Raw genomic sequence first — 17,113 nt, forward strand, 5'->3', positions numbered from 1 at the left:
GCAGCCATCAAGAACCCCAATTAAGCAATCAAGAACGCAATCGAAGCCAACGCAAAGATGTAAGTGGTTTACCCCTAATTGGGCTACTTCCACTATCCTAGCCTAGATGTTTTATTGCTTCTTCAATGGTTCTACAATGATGGTACAAGAGATGATGATGATGATGATTATAATTGAGAGAGAGTAAGAGAATAGGAGAGAGTAGAGAGAGATTTGGTAGAGAGGGATAGAGAGGTTAAGAAAGCATTACATTAATCTATGTGTTTAGCCCTATTTATAATGCGTAGGGACTAAACACTTACATATAATCCTAAAGCAAAACAAGAAACATAACAAAAGAACTAAAATTCTGTTCAAGCACATAAAGCCGAGTCGGTTTTCCTTTGGCCAGGGGACCAGGGGAAAAGCCGACTCGACTTTTTCTTCTGCCTCCAATATTCAATTCTTCATTTCAAGCCTTTTGATCCTTATATCATTTTTACCCTTTTCATCTCTTTTTACCACAAAAATTTAACCATGAATTAAGGACTAAGTCACACCCTTAATCACCCTTAAAACACCACAATTGTATTAGCGGAACTTGAGTTTTTTTTTTTTTTTTTTTATGTTAGTTTGAGGTAATTCTCTATTTTAATTAAATCCTTATTACAAAATTAACATTTTAGAAAAGCTATTCCAATAGATCAGAGCACGTAGTCTATATTGAGTAAAGTAAACCTTATAAATCATTGCTCAATCATATAATTATCTTGCTTTTTTAACTAATTTTTTTTAATATGTGTGTTATGCTAGTTTATGATATTCATCAAGAGTTTCACTTTCGCGGATTCTGGGTATTTATTCAAGCTTCAAAATTGTATTTCATTGGACAACTTGGTTAATTTGTTTCATGACAAGCATTAGTGGATAAAAAAGGCCAACAACCGAGAAAATTAACAAATCAAAAAATACGTATTAACGCAAAATAAAGTCTAAATTACTGGCCAAAAAGTCATTTATATGCATGCCAAGGTAGCTTTCCAGCATACTATTAACTTCATTTTTTGGAAAAACTAAACTAAAAAATCACATGAAGTTTTACACTGTCTAAAAATAAAAGTTTTACTTTTTAATTAACATATAAAAATTTTACATTTAAATTACTTATTCATCTAAATTACGTTCTAATTGATATATATGTTAATTTCAATGCTTGAGACCCTTTATTGACAAAGATATAAATAAAGATATATCGTACAATAACTAAAAGGAGTTTGGAATCACATGCAAGCTTAATGATGAACAAAAAGCAAAAAAGGTACTTTGGATGAATAATGATAAGAAGGTGCTAATTTTATATAATAATCAAAATATGAGATTATAAGACAGTGTTGTATAATAATTGCAAAATTACAAGAGCAATATTAGCGAAAAATGCTGAGTCACTAAGTATGTCACTTTCTTTATAACATTCTCGGTATTGTTCAAACATTGTACTAGTAGATCGGCATAATTGAATGTCCCTAGGATAAAATAGTCTTCGTAAAGTACTAGTAGTTTGCATAATACTATTAGATAGAAAACACCAAAATATAATATCCCATATTAAGGCAATTAGTAATCTACCTGATAATATCCCACAACATAGGCAATGTATCGGTTTAGTATGATTAGTGACATACCTAAGATTTTCAATAATGCTCGCATAATTAGATTGTCCTATATCATCACCAATACTTTGAAACAACTTCACATTGGGGTCATGAGGTGTAAATGCATGTTTACATTCATAATAACCATATTTCTTAATAATTTTTCTCAATGTAATTAGATCGATCCAAATAAATTCATTTTTCTTTCCTGGTAGCTTTTAATCCAAGGATTACCAAAATCTTTCATGTCAAGCTCAGTAATACGCAATCATTTCACACTACTTACCACATGAATATTGGAACCAACAATCAAGAAATCATCCACGCATACAAACATATAATTATAGTGCAACTTTTATCTTCAAGTTTAACATATATTCACTTATAACTATTATTAACTCTAAAACCATGTGAAGAGATCAAATAGTTTGCACATTACTATTAAGCAGAGAATACCAAATATATAGAATTTTACTAAATTTCTTAAGAAACAATAGAAGAAAGCTGGGAATGAGTTTTTGTGTTATGTTATTATATTGTGAGCTCTAGTCAGCCATTTAACCCCATATTAACTTTTGGCATGAAGACTAAGAAATATATATATATATATATATATATATATATATATATATATATATATATATATATATATATATATATATATATATATATTAGGTAATAGTAGTGGGATATTTACATATAGGAGAGATTATAGAAAAAATGGTGATATAATATCGAAAAATACGATAGACTAAAATATAAAAGGCCCCAAATTTAGTGTTAGATGAGTAACAGAAAATAAAAGTTACAGAAATGTATATGTTAAGGTGGATGTGTGGGCACACAATAATGAATATAATTAGGAACCAAGAGTAAAGAGAGAAACAAGGGATTTCACCTATTTCTGCAAAGATGCGTGTAAATAGATTAAGATGGTTTTGGCATGTGTATAGAAAGAATTTTGATGCCCTTGTGAGGCGGATCAAAAGCATCATAGTGAAGGGTAAAAGAAGTCGAGGAAGACCTATGAGAACATGGGAAGAACAAATAAAAAAGTACTTGAAGGACTTACACATCTCTGAGGACCTGACCAGAAATAGGAGTTATTGGAGGCGCCTTATTTAGGTCTTAGACTACTGATTTTTGTCTCACCTACTTGTTTATGTTCTGATTCTTTGCCTTTTACATATCACTCTTTTACTTTTTTTAATTACCTAGTTATTTTTAGTTATATGTTTATTAATTTATTTTTTAAATTTTTTTAAAATTTATGATAAGGGCAAAACTTATATTGTAAGTTGCGGGCTTGTGGTTTCAGTTTCAACAAGTCATTTTCGTTGCAGGAATATCTCTTTCTGGGGACGTTCCTCAAGCGGAGAGACTCTTCGGCCACATCCTCCTTTATGAGTATGTGTTGTCGCTTTTCATCACTTTCTAAACCCTGATGATAGTTTCTATAAGCGAAATACACTAAGTACAATGTGACTTATTTCATCATACCCTAATTGTGATTTCCATAAAAGGCATGACAATGCAATGACGATAACACATTGATTACGTATGTAAAGGTTGTTAAGTGGCACAGCCAGACCTAACATTCAAGATAAAAGAAGAATAATGAGGCTTACTGCACCAATAATGAATAACACTTTCAATTAATTGGTTCATTATTACTTTATATTTTTTACAACATTTTATTAGTTTAATAATATTAAGTTGCTTGCATCACTAATGGAGTTTAGAAGAACAGAATGCATATATCCTCACCTTTGTTAATAATAAACTAAAAAATAAATTATTTCCAATTGATGTTTGATATCAAACATCATACTGCAGACAAATAAAAATTATAATTAAAATTGAATGAATATTTAATATTTTATTATATTCTATTATACTTTTATTGCGCGTTCGTCAACTATGAAAAAGCATGGTACTTTTATAAAGGTATATGTATGATTAGGTACAGCATTAAATGCATGGACAATTTCTACATTGCTAGAATATTAGGATCCTATAAAGAAAATGACTTATCAAAATTACTCAAATTACTTTGAATAAAACTACTAATGAGAATATTTAAATTTAGGGGTTTATCTTAAAAACAGAATTTCTGAAATAATTTGTTAAAATAGAGTAAATAAGAGAAAAAAATTTTATATGATTTTATATAAAAAAAAGGAGCACAGTAAAAAAATTAATAATAGAGATTAAAATAAAAATATAATTAAATTAGATTCGACTTTAGGCTGTCGGAAAAAATTGGTAATGCTTCACCTTTGGAAGTGGTATAATGTAATAATCCATTTAATTGTGGAAAAGAGTCATTTCCAAACTTAAGCAAAACACTTATAGTTAACTTAATTCGTCTCTTCCATATGATGTCATTATTATGTACTGCTAGTCTGTGAACTTAAATAAAATTTTTATTAGAGTTGATGTACGCTCACACCTATTAAAATTAGTTTGTGTATAAATTTGAAAATGTTATTTATTTGAAAATTTAAAATTTATTTTAAATTAAGCGTTTGTCAAATTAAAAAAATCCTAAATTAAATTTGCTAGCCAAATCCACTATTATGTTAAAAATAGTTAAAGTTGATAATAACTTTCCAAATATTATTTAAATTTCTTTATTTATGATATGATGTCATAATAATTGAAATGTACAAATTGAAATTGAATATTTATTTTCAAACACAATCTTAAGTTTCTCAACTTATTATCTGTATATATATATATATTTCACATGATTTTATCACTATTACATTAGCAAAAATTTCACACGGTTTTGTCTTTTCATAGTAATAGTATATATATAATGTTAAATTTTAAGTATCGTGTTTGTTGGGTTGAACTTTAAATTTATTTTTCATCCAAAAAGCTATTACATGTGATATCTTTTTATGATGTGATTGTATATGTGGATTACATTTATTCGTACATACATGTGGCAACTATGTCAACAAATGACCTGATGTTGCTACAAATAGAAAAGCTCATTATATGAAAACTAAGTTTAAAGATTATCCTTTAAAAACATTACTTGAAGTTTACCTTAAAAACTACTTTTGGCAAAATTTAGCGTATTACATGTAATTTTTCCTAACACACATATATATTCCTTTTGTTTTATGAATTAAATAGCAACAATGCCTTATTTTATTTGTTCTATAAAATTTACTATGTTTCTGATTTTGAAATTGTTCCTATGTTCATTCCCGATTTTCATCTACTCATTTTAATGTTTTTTTAAATCTCATTTATGTTGTGATTGGTGTGACTTGAGTGCACATTTGATGAGGTGCATTCATGTGTGACTCTTGGGATGAAATTCCATAAGTATGTCATGAATGGGTGTATTAAGTTGAGTCTTGATGATTGTGGTTTATGATGGTGATTAAAAGTATGGATTAATGAGGTAATGAAGTATGAGTTATTCATGGGAGTTATGGGACTTAATGAAGAAGTGCAAAGGTTTAACTCTTGATGCTCCTAGGATGCTGTTTTTGACTCTTCATGTACTTGGAGATGTTTCATTATCATTTATTCATAGGTTTAATATCCTTAATGTTACTTAGTGAGATCTCTCCTATAAATAGAGAGCTCTTATTCACATTACAATTATCCACAAAAATACACCCCAACCCAAACACTAGCCTATATCTCTTCTCTATTGTAATTCTCCATATTTGAGAGTTCTTTGAACTCCTTTTGATAATATAAGAGATACTACACACCGGAGGACGTAGCCTTAGTTGGGTGAACCTCGTTAAATCTTTGTGTCGTTTTATTGCTTTATTTTCTCCTACAAACATCGATATTATTGATAGCGTAATTTGTTTGTCATAAAACCTCATACACTCGATCTTGGTAATATTGGAGTTTGAAACACATTGTTCGAACTCTAATACATCGTCGTTCTCAATTTTAAATTTGAAATTATACTATTACTGATTACGATCATATTATCTCCAATGGCCAGACCGATACCTAATTTGTCAATTGTCATAGTGATGTTAAATTTCTAGGCCTATGAAAATGAAGAAGTATGTACTTATTATTAGTTGCTCACTATATCATCTCCATTATTGGTTATTGACTTTACTAATTATTTTCGTCACCCTGAAAAAAGCTTGACAATAACATATGTCCACACAAAATTACTTAACAACTATAATCAAGATATTAGAAATTAAATAAATTAAAACATATTAATCCACTTGATTGATTGCGTCATATTGTCTCCAATTGCTTTATTTAGTATCAAACCGACTCTCTTTATTCATTTAGTGGTGGATTTAGACTTTAAGTTCAGTGAGAACACAAGGTAGTATAGAAATAATTCATTAAAAATATTTCAAATATACATAGATTAAAGATATATCAAAAATAATAATATTTTAGATTTAAAATTATCAATTACAAAATTGGCATATACTTTTATAATAAATTTATTGGGTTTGGAATGTATATATGGACCGATCAAAGTATGGTATATATCAATTAACAATAATTTGCGTCTCACTGGTCTTATTAATCCAGCACGCGTTTGCGTTATAGATATAATTAATCACTACTAAGATACTCAATAATAATGTTTAGCTCAATTGGTAAGATGCACATGTCAACAATCTTTGAGGTTAGGTCGTGGGATCAATCTTTGCTAACTAGAATTTTTTTAAAATTAGGTGAGTGCCCTCAAATGCGGACGAGTGAGCCCCTTTGGCTCTGTCCATGTATTCATTCCTCTTTAGTGTTCCCATTAATTTTTGTATAGATATAGTGGTAGTGGTATAAACTTTAAACAATGGATTATATAGAAATAACAGAGAAAATATATAAAAAGTAAAGTGGTAAGTCATGTTTATAAATAAAAAAAAAGATAAATTTATATTTATTGAATCAAACTAAAATAAAAAAATGACAAATTTATTAATAAGATGAGTAGAATGTAAGTGAAAGAATTAAAAACAAATATAGTAATTTCATTGACATATATGTTTCCCTAAATAAATATTTTCCATTAAATAATTAGTTATGAATTAAGACGCTAGCAATTGCACGACGTAATAGTCCATTATCCATTTTAATACTAAATGGAAGTAGGATAATGTCATATCAAGACCTAAGCAAAGCACTAGTGAGTTGTTGATTCCTTCTTCATGTTACCTATTAGTGTATATGTAACAACCATTATATTTACTATATTTTACATTTCATATTTTATGTAATTCGAACACATTATTTTAATTATTTATATTTAATATCGTGCATAATTAAAAATTAATAAAATTAATATTCTAAAATTTTGTAATTGGATAATTCACACACCTTCATTAATTATATTTGTTTACATATTAGCCAAAATATATAAAATAAAATAAATTTAAAAGATAAATAATGTTAATAACAGTAATATAATAAGTTTTTGAGAACGAATAAAGTATTATATGTTCTTCTCACTGTTTACAATGGGAGGCAAGTACTTGTTAGGAGTTCTTCATGATGATTAATAAGCACTTTGGTGTTCACTTTTTTATGTTTGTCTTTTAAACTAGTTGAATAAACTAGTTATTATATAAAGATGTTTGGTAAACATATGTATTATTTGGTAAAAAAAAAGTTTATTGGTCCATTTTAGCTTATTTTGATATAAATAGAAGGTTAGATGGTCAAATTATCAAGTAATAATGTTTATTGTTATATAAGCTATTTTTAAATAAGCTGCTCATAGCAGTGAGTTTAAAATCAACTGCTCAAACCAGTTAATAAAATCAGCTGGTCAAATCTATCACTATATATAATCAGCTATCAGCTACCAACTATTAGCCGATTGCAAAACACCCACATAGTTATTGATTGTAAGTTATTTATAAGAGAAAAATAGGCTAATAAGCCAAAAGTCATTAGAAAAAATTTGATAAAGTAGTGTTTACAAAATTGACGTTAAAGCCATTAAAATCATTAAGCAAATAAGTTATTTTTTTGAGAATTTAATCAATTATTAAGTTAAAAATAAATAGCAAATTAAAAAGTTATTCATCAAATAACCAATTTATCAAACTCTCTTAGCCATGAACCATGATTGATAGAATAGAATCTTCATTCTCATGATACTCTCTAGTCCTTATGGACTATACATATATCATCACACATTATTTAAGAATAATGTTTTATGGAGATGTAAACAAACAAGATAAAAACAAAATATCGAAATAAATAAGTAAATTGAATTAAAAAATATATATATTTTCAGGTGGAGACATGCATGTTCAAGCATTATATAAAAAATTAACAAAAATCATCATCATCATTATACGCAGTGTATCTCGCTCATAGAAAATTATGGTCACGTATAAGGATGGAAGAAAGACGACAACCTATATCAATAGAGGAGAATGCAGTCAAAGAGTCCCTCAACTCGAGAAAGACCTTCAAATAGAAAGAAACCTGCAATTACCAAGAAACTTACAACTTAAAACCAATAATAACCATAAATAGTAATAAAAAGGGAAAAATTTCACATGGTAGCATCCAGTTTTCATGAAATGCCAGTGATAGCACCTTTTTTAAGAAAATTTCACATGGTAGCATCCAGTTTATGCACAAACTAATTGCCGTAGCATTTTCCGTTAAATTCTTGTTAAATTCCGTTTAATTTATCATTTTGTAAGTTTTTTCCACATGGTAGCATCCAGTTTTTGTTTAATTCAAAATATTAACTTTAAGTTCACCAATTTAATGTTCAAATAATGCCAAAAATTTGAATGAAAATAAAATTATTACAACATTTATGAGCGTTAATGAATTAGACGGTGAATAAAACATTAAATTGGTGAATTTAAAGTTAAAATTGTGAATTAAACAAAAACTAGATGCTACCATGTGGAAAGAACTTACAAAATGATGAATTAAATGGAATTTAACAAGAATTTAACGGAAAATGCTACGACAATTAGTTTGTGCATAAACTAGATGCTACCATGTGGAATTTTCTTAAAAAAGTGCTACCACTGGCATTTCATAAAAACCGAATGCTACTATGTAGAATTTTAAAAAAAAAATTAACAAAAAACTCATATTGATAAATAATCCAAGGAATTTAGAAGGTGTTCTCTTATACTTATTTTTTTGACTTATTACTTATTCTTATTGGAATCAGATTAGATCAGACCATATCAGAACTATTCAGATCAGATCAGAAAGTTTCAGATCAGACCAGACCAGATCAGACCAGACCAGACCAGATCAGATCAAACCATACCATTATTATTATTATTATTATTATTATTATTATTATTATTATTATAAATAATAATAATAGTAATAATAATAATAATAATAATAATAATAATAATAATAATAATAATAATATAATAATAATAATAATAATAATAATAATAATAATAATAATAATAATAATAATAATAATAATAATAATATTATTATTATTATTATTATTATTATTATTATTATTATTATTATTATTATTATTATTATTATTATTATTATTATTAATCATCGACACATATACATTAATGAAGTTAAGAAAGAGGTCCACCAGGAGTATAATTAGACACATATACATTGAAGCAACTATATCATATGAAAATGGTTTACCTTTCAGAGGACGCAAAGGGAATAAAACATGGAATGTTTTGGCTTCATGTTCGTTTAATAGACTTTTCACATTTGTCAATGTGGGGTTCGAAGGTAGTGCCCACAACATAACAGTATGGAGTCATAGTTTGTTTGAACCAAAACATATGTTTCCACATCCACCTCCAGGTATTACACAACAATTTCATATTCATATAATCCATGTTTAAATATAAATGTCTAACTATTGTTATAAATTTAGGAAAATACTATTTGGTCGATTTCGGATATCCTAACACTCTTGGATACCTCAGTCCAATAAAACATGATGATATTAGATATCATATGCCTCAGTTTCGTGTTGGTCCACCTCCTACAAGGATGCTTGAACATTTTAATTACAAACACTCATCCTTGCGTACGACAATTGAGAGAGATGCTTTGGAATGCTAAAAAATCAATGGAAGATATTGAAAAATATGCCTAGGATGGAGGTCAAAAATCAGTTGGTTATTATGGTGTCAACATTTACGCTTCATAATTTTATTCGCCTACATCAATTAGGTATCCAAATATCAAGTGGGGTTAACATTGAACCAAGAAGTGATACCAACATGTTTAACACAGAGCGCAAGAATGAAATGGATATAATCCAACTAAATATAGCCAACGATATTTGGGCATCAATTCAAAGAGAAGCAGAAACATCGTAGTTTTTAATGTTTAATTTGTAGAATGTAATGTATATTATTATTTGATGGAGAAACTATGTAGTATGTAATAATAATAATAATAATAATAATGATAATGATAATGATAATGATAATGATAATGATAATAATAATAATAATAATAATAATAATAATAATAATAACAACAACAACAACAAAAACAACAATAATAATAATAATAATAATAATAATAATAATAATAATAATAATAATACCTTAACTACTATTATTAATAACAAACTCAATGAAAACAAATCAAATCAGATCAGACCAGATCAGATCAGACCAGACCAGACCAGATCAGATCAGATCAGATCAGATCTGACCAAATCAGATCAGATCAGAAAGATTCAGATAAGATCAGACTGAATTAGACCAGATCAAATCAGATCAGATCAGACTTTAGTAAATTCAGATTAGATCCAATCAGATCAGACGAAGAGAACAGATCCTTATTCGTTAAGTCCTACTCCCAACTCCTGAATCCTAACCGTCCATCATGAGTGCAATACTTGACTTTTCTACTATAACGCGCGAACTTGAAACCGCAATTTTATTTTAGATACTTCCTATAATACAAAAATTAATAATTAACTACAATACAAAATTATAAATTGATGACTCATTCAATCTAATTACACCATTCCAGCTCAATCTCACGTGTTTTTTTGCGCATTATTCAGATTCTCTAACTTCTCCTTCTTTGTCACACTGCCTCCTCAACATTCACTAACCACCTTTCATTATTTTTCTTAATAAATATATTTTTTATCCTTATTTTTTTCATTATATAACTTGATGATTTTCGCCCAACTTACTACAGATACGTGCATACACTTACCAACATATTTCTCTCTCTTAAAAAATTAGAAAACTATCCTTCTCTCCCTTCATCTTAACTGCCATTAACTATGCCGGAAAAGCACTTCTCCGGGAAATATAAAGTAACCAAACTCCTAAACAATGGGAAGTATGCAAAAGTCTACCATGCGCGAGATACGCGCAGTGGTCAAGAGGTGGCGATCAAGTCATTCCAATCGCCCGACAACCTTAACGTTGTCGAAATTCAAGCAATGAGTAGGTTAAGCCACCGACACGTCATCAAACTCAAGGAAGTTAAAGCCACAGCTGACGGTGAAGTGTTTGTTATTACCGAGTTTGCTAGATGCGGCGACTTGTTCGAGATGATTTCTAAGCGGGGTCCATTTAACGAAGATCTCAGCCGTCTTTACTTTCAGCAGTTAATCTCCTCCGTTAAATACTGCCACTCTCAGGGCGTTTATCACCGTGATATTAAACCTGAGAATTTACTGCTTGATGATAAATGGAGGGTTAAATTGTCTGATTTTGGACTTTCCGCGGTTATTGATGATCCGACCCGGCCCGGCCCGGTTTTAACGGATCCATGTGGGACTGTTGAGTATGCAGCGCCTGAGGTTATTATGGCGGGTAGGGGTGGTGGGTATGACGGTGCTAAGGCGGACGTGTGGTCATGCGGTGTCGTTTTGTATGTGATGATTGCTGGGTTTTTACCCTTTGATAATGGTGATTTGGTGGAAATGGTGGGGAAGATGAATCGAGGGGAATTTAGGTTGTTGAAGAAAATGTCAACGGGTTTGAAATGGTTGTTGTTAAGGTTGTTGGACCCGAATCCAGAGACCCGGATTAGTGTGGATGAGATTATAGAAGATAAATGGTTTCGACAAGGGTATGAAGAACCAAGTGATGATGAATGAAGAAATGGTTATTCTGGAATGATCTTATGTATATAAATACTTCTTTTCTAATGTTTTTTTGGGGGTTTATAATTATAAAATGGTTGTAAATTTTGGGGTAATCTAAGCCTACTTTTTGTTTTGTTGTATAGCATTAAACCTCTGTTTCAGGGGATGAGAAAAAAGAACAGAGTTCCAAGAAATTTTGTTAATAATAATAATTAAAGTTAACAATAATAAAGCAACTAAATACACTTTGTATTTAATTCTTATGTTATTGAGTGTTTTCAAAAAAAAAAAAAAAAAAAAAAAAAAAAAAAAAAAAAACTCTTATGTTATTGTGTTACTGAATACTGAGTATATTGAGTTCTTGATCATTCACGAATTAGTACGAAAATATTGGTAAATGCATAACTTTGATAAATACTAAGATATACTTCATATTTTATCAATTTTAAAATTTAAATTGTACAATTGACTTACTAGGTTTTACTTCGTTATATTTTAGGCTATAAAACATCAAATATTTTTGATATGATAAAATATTAAACACGTTTTAGAGTTAAATCATAATTAATTTGTTTAAGTGTGGAATATCAGACTACGTAATTAAACTAATTTTTTATATTTATAGAGTTTTGTATTTTAAAATTTGAACATTTTAGGCTAAAAACTTGATTTTTACAATTTAGAAGAAAATAAAAATTTAAATAGGTTTAAGCATAATTGAAAAATCAATTTTATTTTAACTTGTTACAGATCTTATTTTTAAAAAAAGAACGATAATTTAAATAAATTTAAATGTGCCCAAAAATCTAATAACAATTAGTCATTGAAGATTACAAGTTATAAAAAGGATGTTGCTTAAAACAAATGACTTGCAATAAGTTCTACATTAATTCTCTCTCAACCAAAAAATTTGCACTATTTCTTAAAGAGAAAAATTATACTAGAGTGATTTTTTGGCATTTTTAAAGTATATGTTTTTTGATCGTGTTGTAATTTTTAAGCTTATATTTTCAGATTTTTGAAGTTGGTAATTCTTAAGCATATTACAAATCAATTTCAGATACTTTATCTCTAAAGTTACCAAGATTGGATTCACTTTTAAAAATTATTTTAAGGTTTAGCTTAGTAAAAGTGTAAACTAGCTTACTATTTGATTATTTTCCTAGGATCTTAAGTATGTCTACATAGTGGGTGACGTTAAATTCCGCATATACATTTTACTGTACTCAATTCATTGAAAATATTAAAAATCTGACAAATTATTTTAATTAAAAAATTATATTTTTTTCAACCCTCGTTCTATAATATTAATCCCATACTTTCATTAACGATTCTTCATAAACTTTGTATCAATTTTATGGGGAAATAATACAATTTCATGAACGATTCCAAATAGCTCAATACACTTCTAATAGTATATTCCAAACACTTCTATGCATGTTATTGTCCATGTAATTATTGGATGAAATGGCGAGATCTAATTTAGTTATTGTATACAGTTGACATCACTTAAAATCAATAGTATATGCATGTAAAAATATTAAATAAGAGTTAGTTAGCGTATCATCTTTCATATTAATGAGTAGTGAAACCCGACCACAAAGTGCAATTTACTAATAAAAAATTTAACGCTACTGAATTGTATGAGAAATAAAAAAATAGAAGAAACATGTAAAAGAATTAAAGAAAGACAAAAATATACTACAGAACAAAAGTTATCAATTTTGAGTGTTTGCTTTTACCATAAATTTCAAAGGGAGGAATTGTGAGTCATCTAAATCTAAATCACTCTGAGCATCAATTAAAATCCAAAGGTGTTGGAGATTCTTATCCGGATCTTGTTATAGATAGAGGAGGATAGAAAATGGATCAATTTGCTGTTCAAATAATATGCGAACAACACACTTATGGGCTCCACAATACTTGTCAAACTTCTACTCGTTTGAGCCAACATCCAATTGAACGCAATTCATAGCCCCTAGTCAAACTAGAGAAAATATCTCGACAATGAAGATTCAATTGATCAAGCATAATTCGAGACGACTAAGGGAGTTTGTAAAATCAAAGATTATCGAGATGTATTTTAAACCCAATTTATTAAAGATTAATATCTATTTGTCGTATTTTTAATATCTACTTATAATATTTTAAATGTCAACTTAAATCATTCTTTTAGACGACTTATAATATTATAAAAAATATATATAATGGGCCGACGCAATTAAAGATAATCTCTTAAAGAAAGTGTCTCTCAGAAACACAAGAATTTGTGTTGTAAAATTAGTTGGTTCACTATATGTTTTTGGCTTAGTAATTGATTAAATATTAAAAAAAAACAACTTTTTCGGTAAATGATTTTTAAGGTTTTTAAGTTGATATTTAAGTTAAAATATAAACACTATTTTATTAAAAAAAAATTATTGACTTTTAGATTATTAGTAAATTTTTACATGGTTAACAAGTAACAATTAATATTTAATTTATGAGCCTAAATGTCCAACTAGTATATTAGCTTCATTTTGACATTTTTACATATTAAGATATATATTTTGTGGTAAAATATTATTATCAGTTGCAAATATAATAAAACGAAGAAAATATGTTTTAGAAAAGAAACGTGTTTAAATTTTCGAAAATGTTCTAGAAGGGTGGAGACTTCGACTGGGACTTGGACTGCGGAGCTATACTCTATTTTGTTGACGTGTTGATCGTTGACTGGGAATTTAATGGTTGGTGGGTACGGAAACCCATGTAATCACATGGAAGTAAGGTACACCGTACATTTATGAGTTAAATTTGCAGGATGAACCTGCTCAAGTTTCTCCTTATTGTTCATCCCAACATCATATACACTTGTATTAGTGTGTAAGTTCCAGAGTTTAGCTTACCTCCAATTCCTTCTGGCTTCTTCAAGTGCATCAAATTGCTTACTCTCTCACAGTCTCACTCTATAAATTTGTTATGCAATATTCAAAAAACTTACTAAAAACTCTGATTTTTTTTAAATTTTTTTTTTTGTGTTTTATAGTAAAATTATGGAGATAAAAAAGTATAATTAAACTAAATATAAATTTTCGATTTTTAAACTTTTCATTTTAAGTTATTTTTTCTTTGATGTTATAGTATTCAACTCATTCAGAAATCTTACAACTAATTTTTATGATGTTATAATAAGTATTCGTAATTAAACACACTCTTTAAAATTTAAAGTGTGCTACAAATTGCTTGTAATTCATCATCATCATGATATTTATACCCGATAAATCTCACTCTTAGAGGTTTTAATTAGGATTTTGGGAAAGTAGAGAGACAACAAACATTACCCTTCGTAAAAGAGATTGTGTCAATATAATTTTTATAAAAAAAGATGTTATAATTTGTATAAGTTTATTTTTAGTCATAATAGTCATATTAGTGTTATATTAGTTTACTTTTAGTGATATTAGTTTAGTATTATTACAATATTTGTTGTATAAGTGTAATATCAGTATGTTATTGGTAGCATTAGTGTAATATTAATATATTATTAGTACACTATTAGTTATATTAGTGTTGCATTAGCATTTAACAATAAATTTCTTTAATTACCTATCTAACTAACTTTATTTTCATACTTTGACTTTTATTTACCCTAATAAATATTTATACCCAATCCAAACGGACCTACAATTTAATTTTTTTAGATCATCCTACATTTTTACCTAATTTTTTTTATTTGCAAATAAACAATTCAACTTTTTAATCTCATTAATTAAGACATTTCATAAACAATTCATTTTCACTTTTCACATAAAATTATATTCTAATAATTCTGCTATGAAATCTAATTTACACAATGACGCAAATTTACTAAAAGAGAGGAGTACAAGTACAGAAATATAAAAACTAACGTTGGATGTGTTACATCATAATTTTTAGTCGTGCCTTTTTTTAATCATTATGAATAGAGGTGTCATTTGGCATGTTAAGAATGTTCAGGTAAATTTATCAGGTGAGAGTAATTTCGATAATTAAGTATGTGTAAATATCGAAATAATTCAATTTTGATTTATATAAACAAGTTATTTTTAATCAGTCAGATCATATTCAATTCAAATTGGATGGATTACTTTTGGACATCATATCTCTATGGAGTTAATGCGGAGTGTTTGATATGCAAGATGCCAATTACATTTAACACCAATTAAGAAAAGGGTATTACTAAATATCGCCACTTTTTCCATTTTATCGTCATTTTATATAATGAAATTTTAAGATTGCCCTACATAATTTTCGAACTCAAAAATTGCAATATCTCTCTAAAACTCTCTAAAAACACTATGTTAACTTAAACAAGCTAAAAGTGTACATAGAATAACAATGGCGAACCAATACAAGCATGATAACGATTCGGTAAGTAATTAATCGATTTGATATTTTTCAAAAAAAAAAAATTTTCAGAAACCTCTCTAGTCGCACAAAATGTGCGACCAGACCTAGGGAGAGTCGCACAAAAAGTGCGAATGGACCTAGGCTGAGTCGCACAAAAAGTGCGACTCAGCCTAGGTCCAGTCACACTTTTTGTGCGACTCCTAGGTCTGGTCGCGCATTTTGTGCGACTGGAGAGGGTTCTGGAAATTTTTTTTTAATTTTTGTTTTGAAAAATTAATTTTTTTTATTTATTATAGTTGTTTTTTAAGTTATTATTATTTATTAAATATTATAGTAAATTATTTTATTTTATTATATATTTATATATATTTTTGTGTTTACTTAAATTATTTATTTATGTTATTTTAATTTAATTTATTTTATATATGTATTTTATTTAGTAAAATTTTTTATTTCATATTTTTGTATTGATATTGTTAATATATTGAAATTTGAATTATTAAACTAATTGATATTGTTAATATATTAAATAGTTTAATCTTTTAATTATTAAGAATAAATTTACATTTTTAGGATTTTAAAACTTAGGGGAAAATGTAGATTACTCTGATAGATTTGTTAACGATAGGGAATTTGATTCTGTAGATGATTTACATGCTTGGGCTGATGAGATAGCACTAAGAATTGGTTTTCAATTTACACGTGCTTCATATAAACAAAAGAAAGGACATTCTAGAGCGAGTTTGTACTTAAGATGTCACCGCTATGGTAATATAAGGGGTGATTTGCATAACTTAGACAATGCTGGCCGACCTAGTTTTAAAAGTAGGGCTTGTGGGTGTAAATTTATGATTTTAGGAAGTAGTCGTAAACTAGGGGAAAGACCTTGGACGGTAAGAGTGTTTCCTGGTGAAAGAGGAAGACATAACCACCCGTTTTTGGTGTACAGAGATGGTCAAATAAGAGTAAATAGGATGACTGTCGATATAAGCCAGCACATACGAGATCTTAGTGCAACTGGCATGCAACCAGCGTTTATAATGACTTCAATTAG

General features: G+C 28.2%; 1 protein-coding gene across 1 annotated transcript; it reads left to right on the top strand.

The window, feature by feature from the left end:
- Positions 1 to 10,875: 10,875 nt before the first annotated feature.
- Positions 10,876 to 11,700, top strand: LOC130808468 (CBL-interacting serine/threonine-protein kinase 11-like). Its single transcript, XM_057673943.1, has one exon. The coding sequence runs from the start codon at positions 10,876 to 10,878 to the stop codon at positions 11,698 to 11,700; it is 825 nt and encodes a 274-aa protein (XP_057529926.1).
- The last annotated feature ends 5,413 nt before the right edge of the window (positions 11,701 to 17,113 follow it).

The sequence above is a fragment of the Amaranthus tricolor genome, chromosome 3 (genome assembly GCF_026212465.1).
Source record: "Amaranthus tricolor cultivar Red isolate AtriRed21 chromosome 3, ASM2621246v1, whole genome shotgun sequence".
Classification (NCBI taxonomy): Eukaryota; Viridiplantae; Streptophyta; class Magnoliopsida; order Caryophyllales; family Amaranthaceae; genus Amaranthus; species Amaranthus tricolor.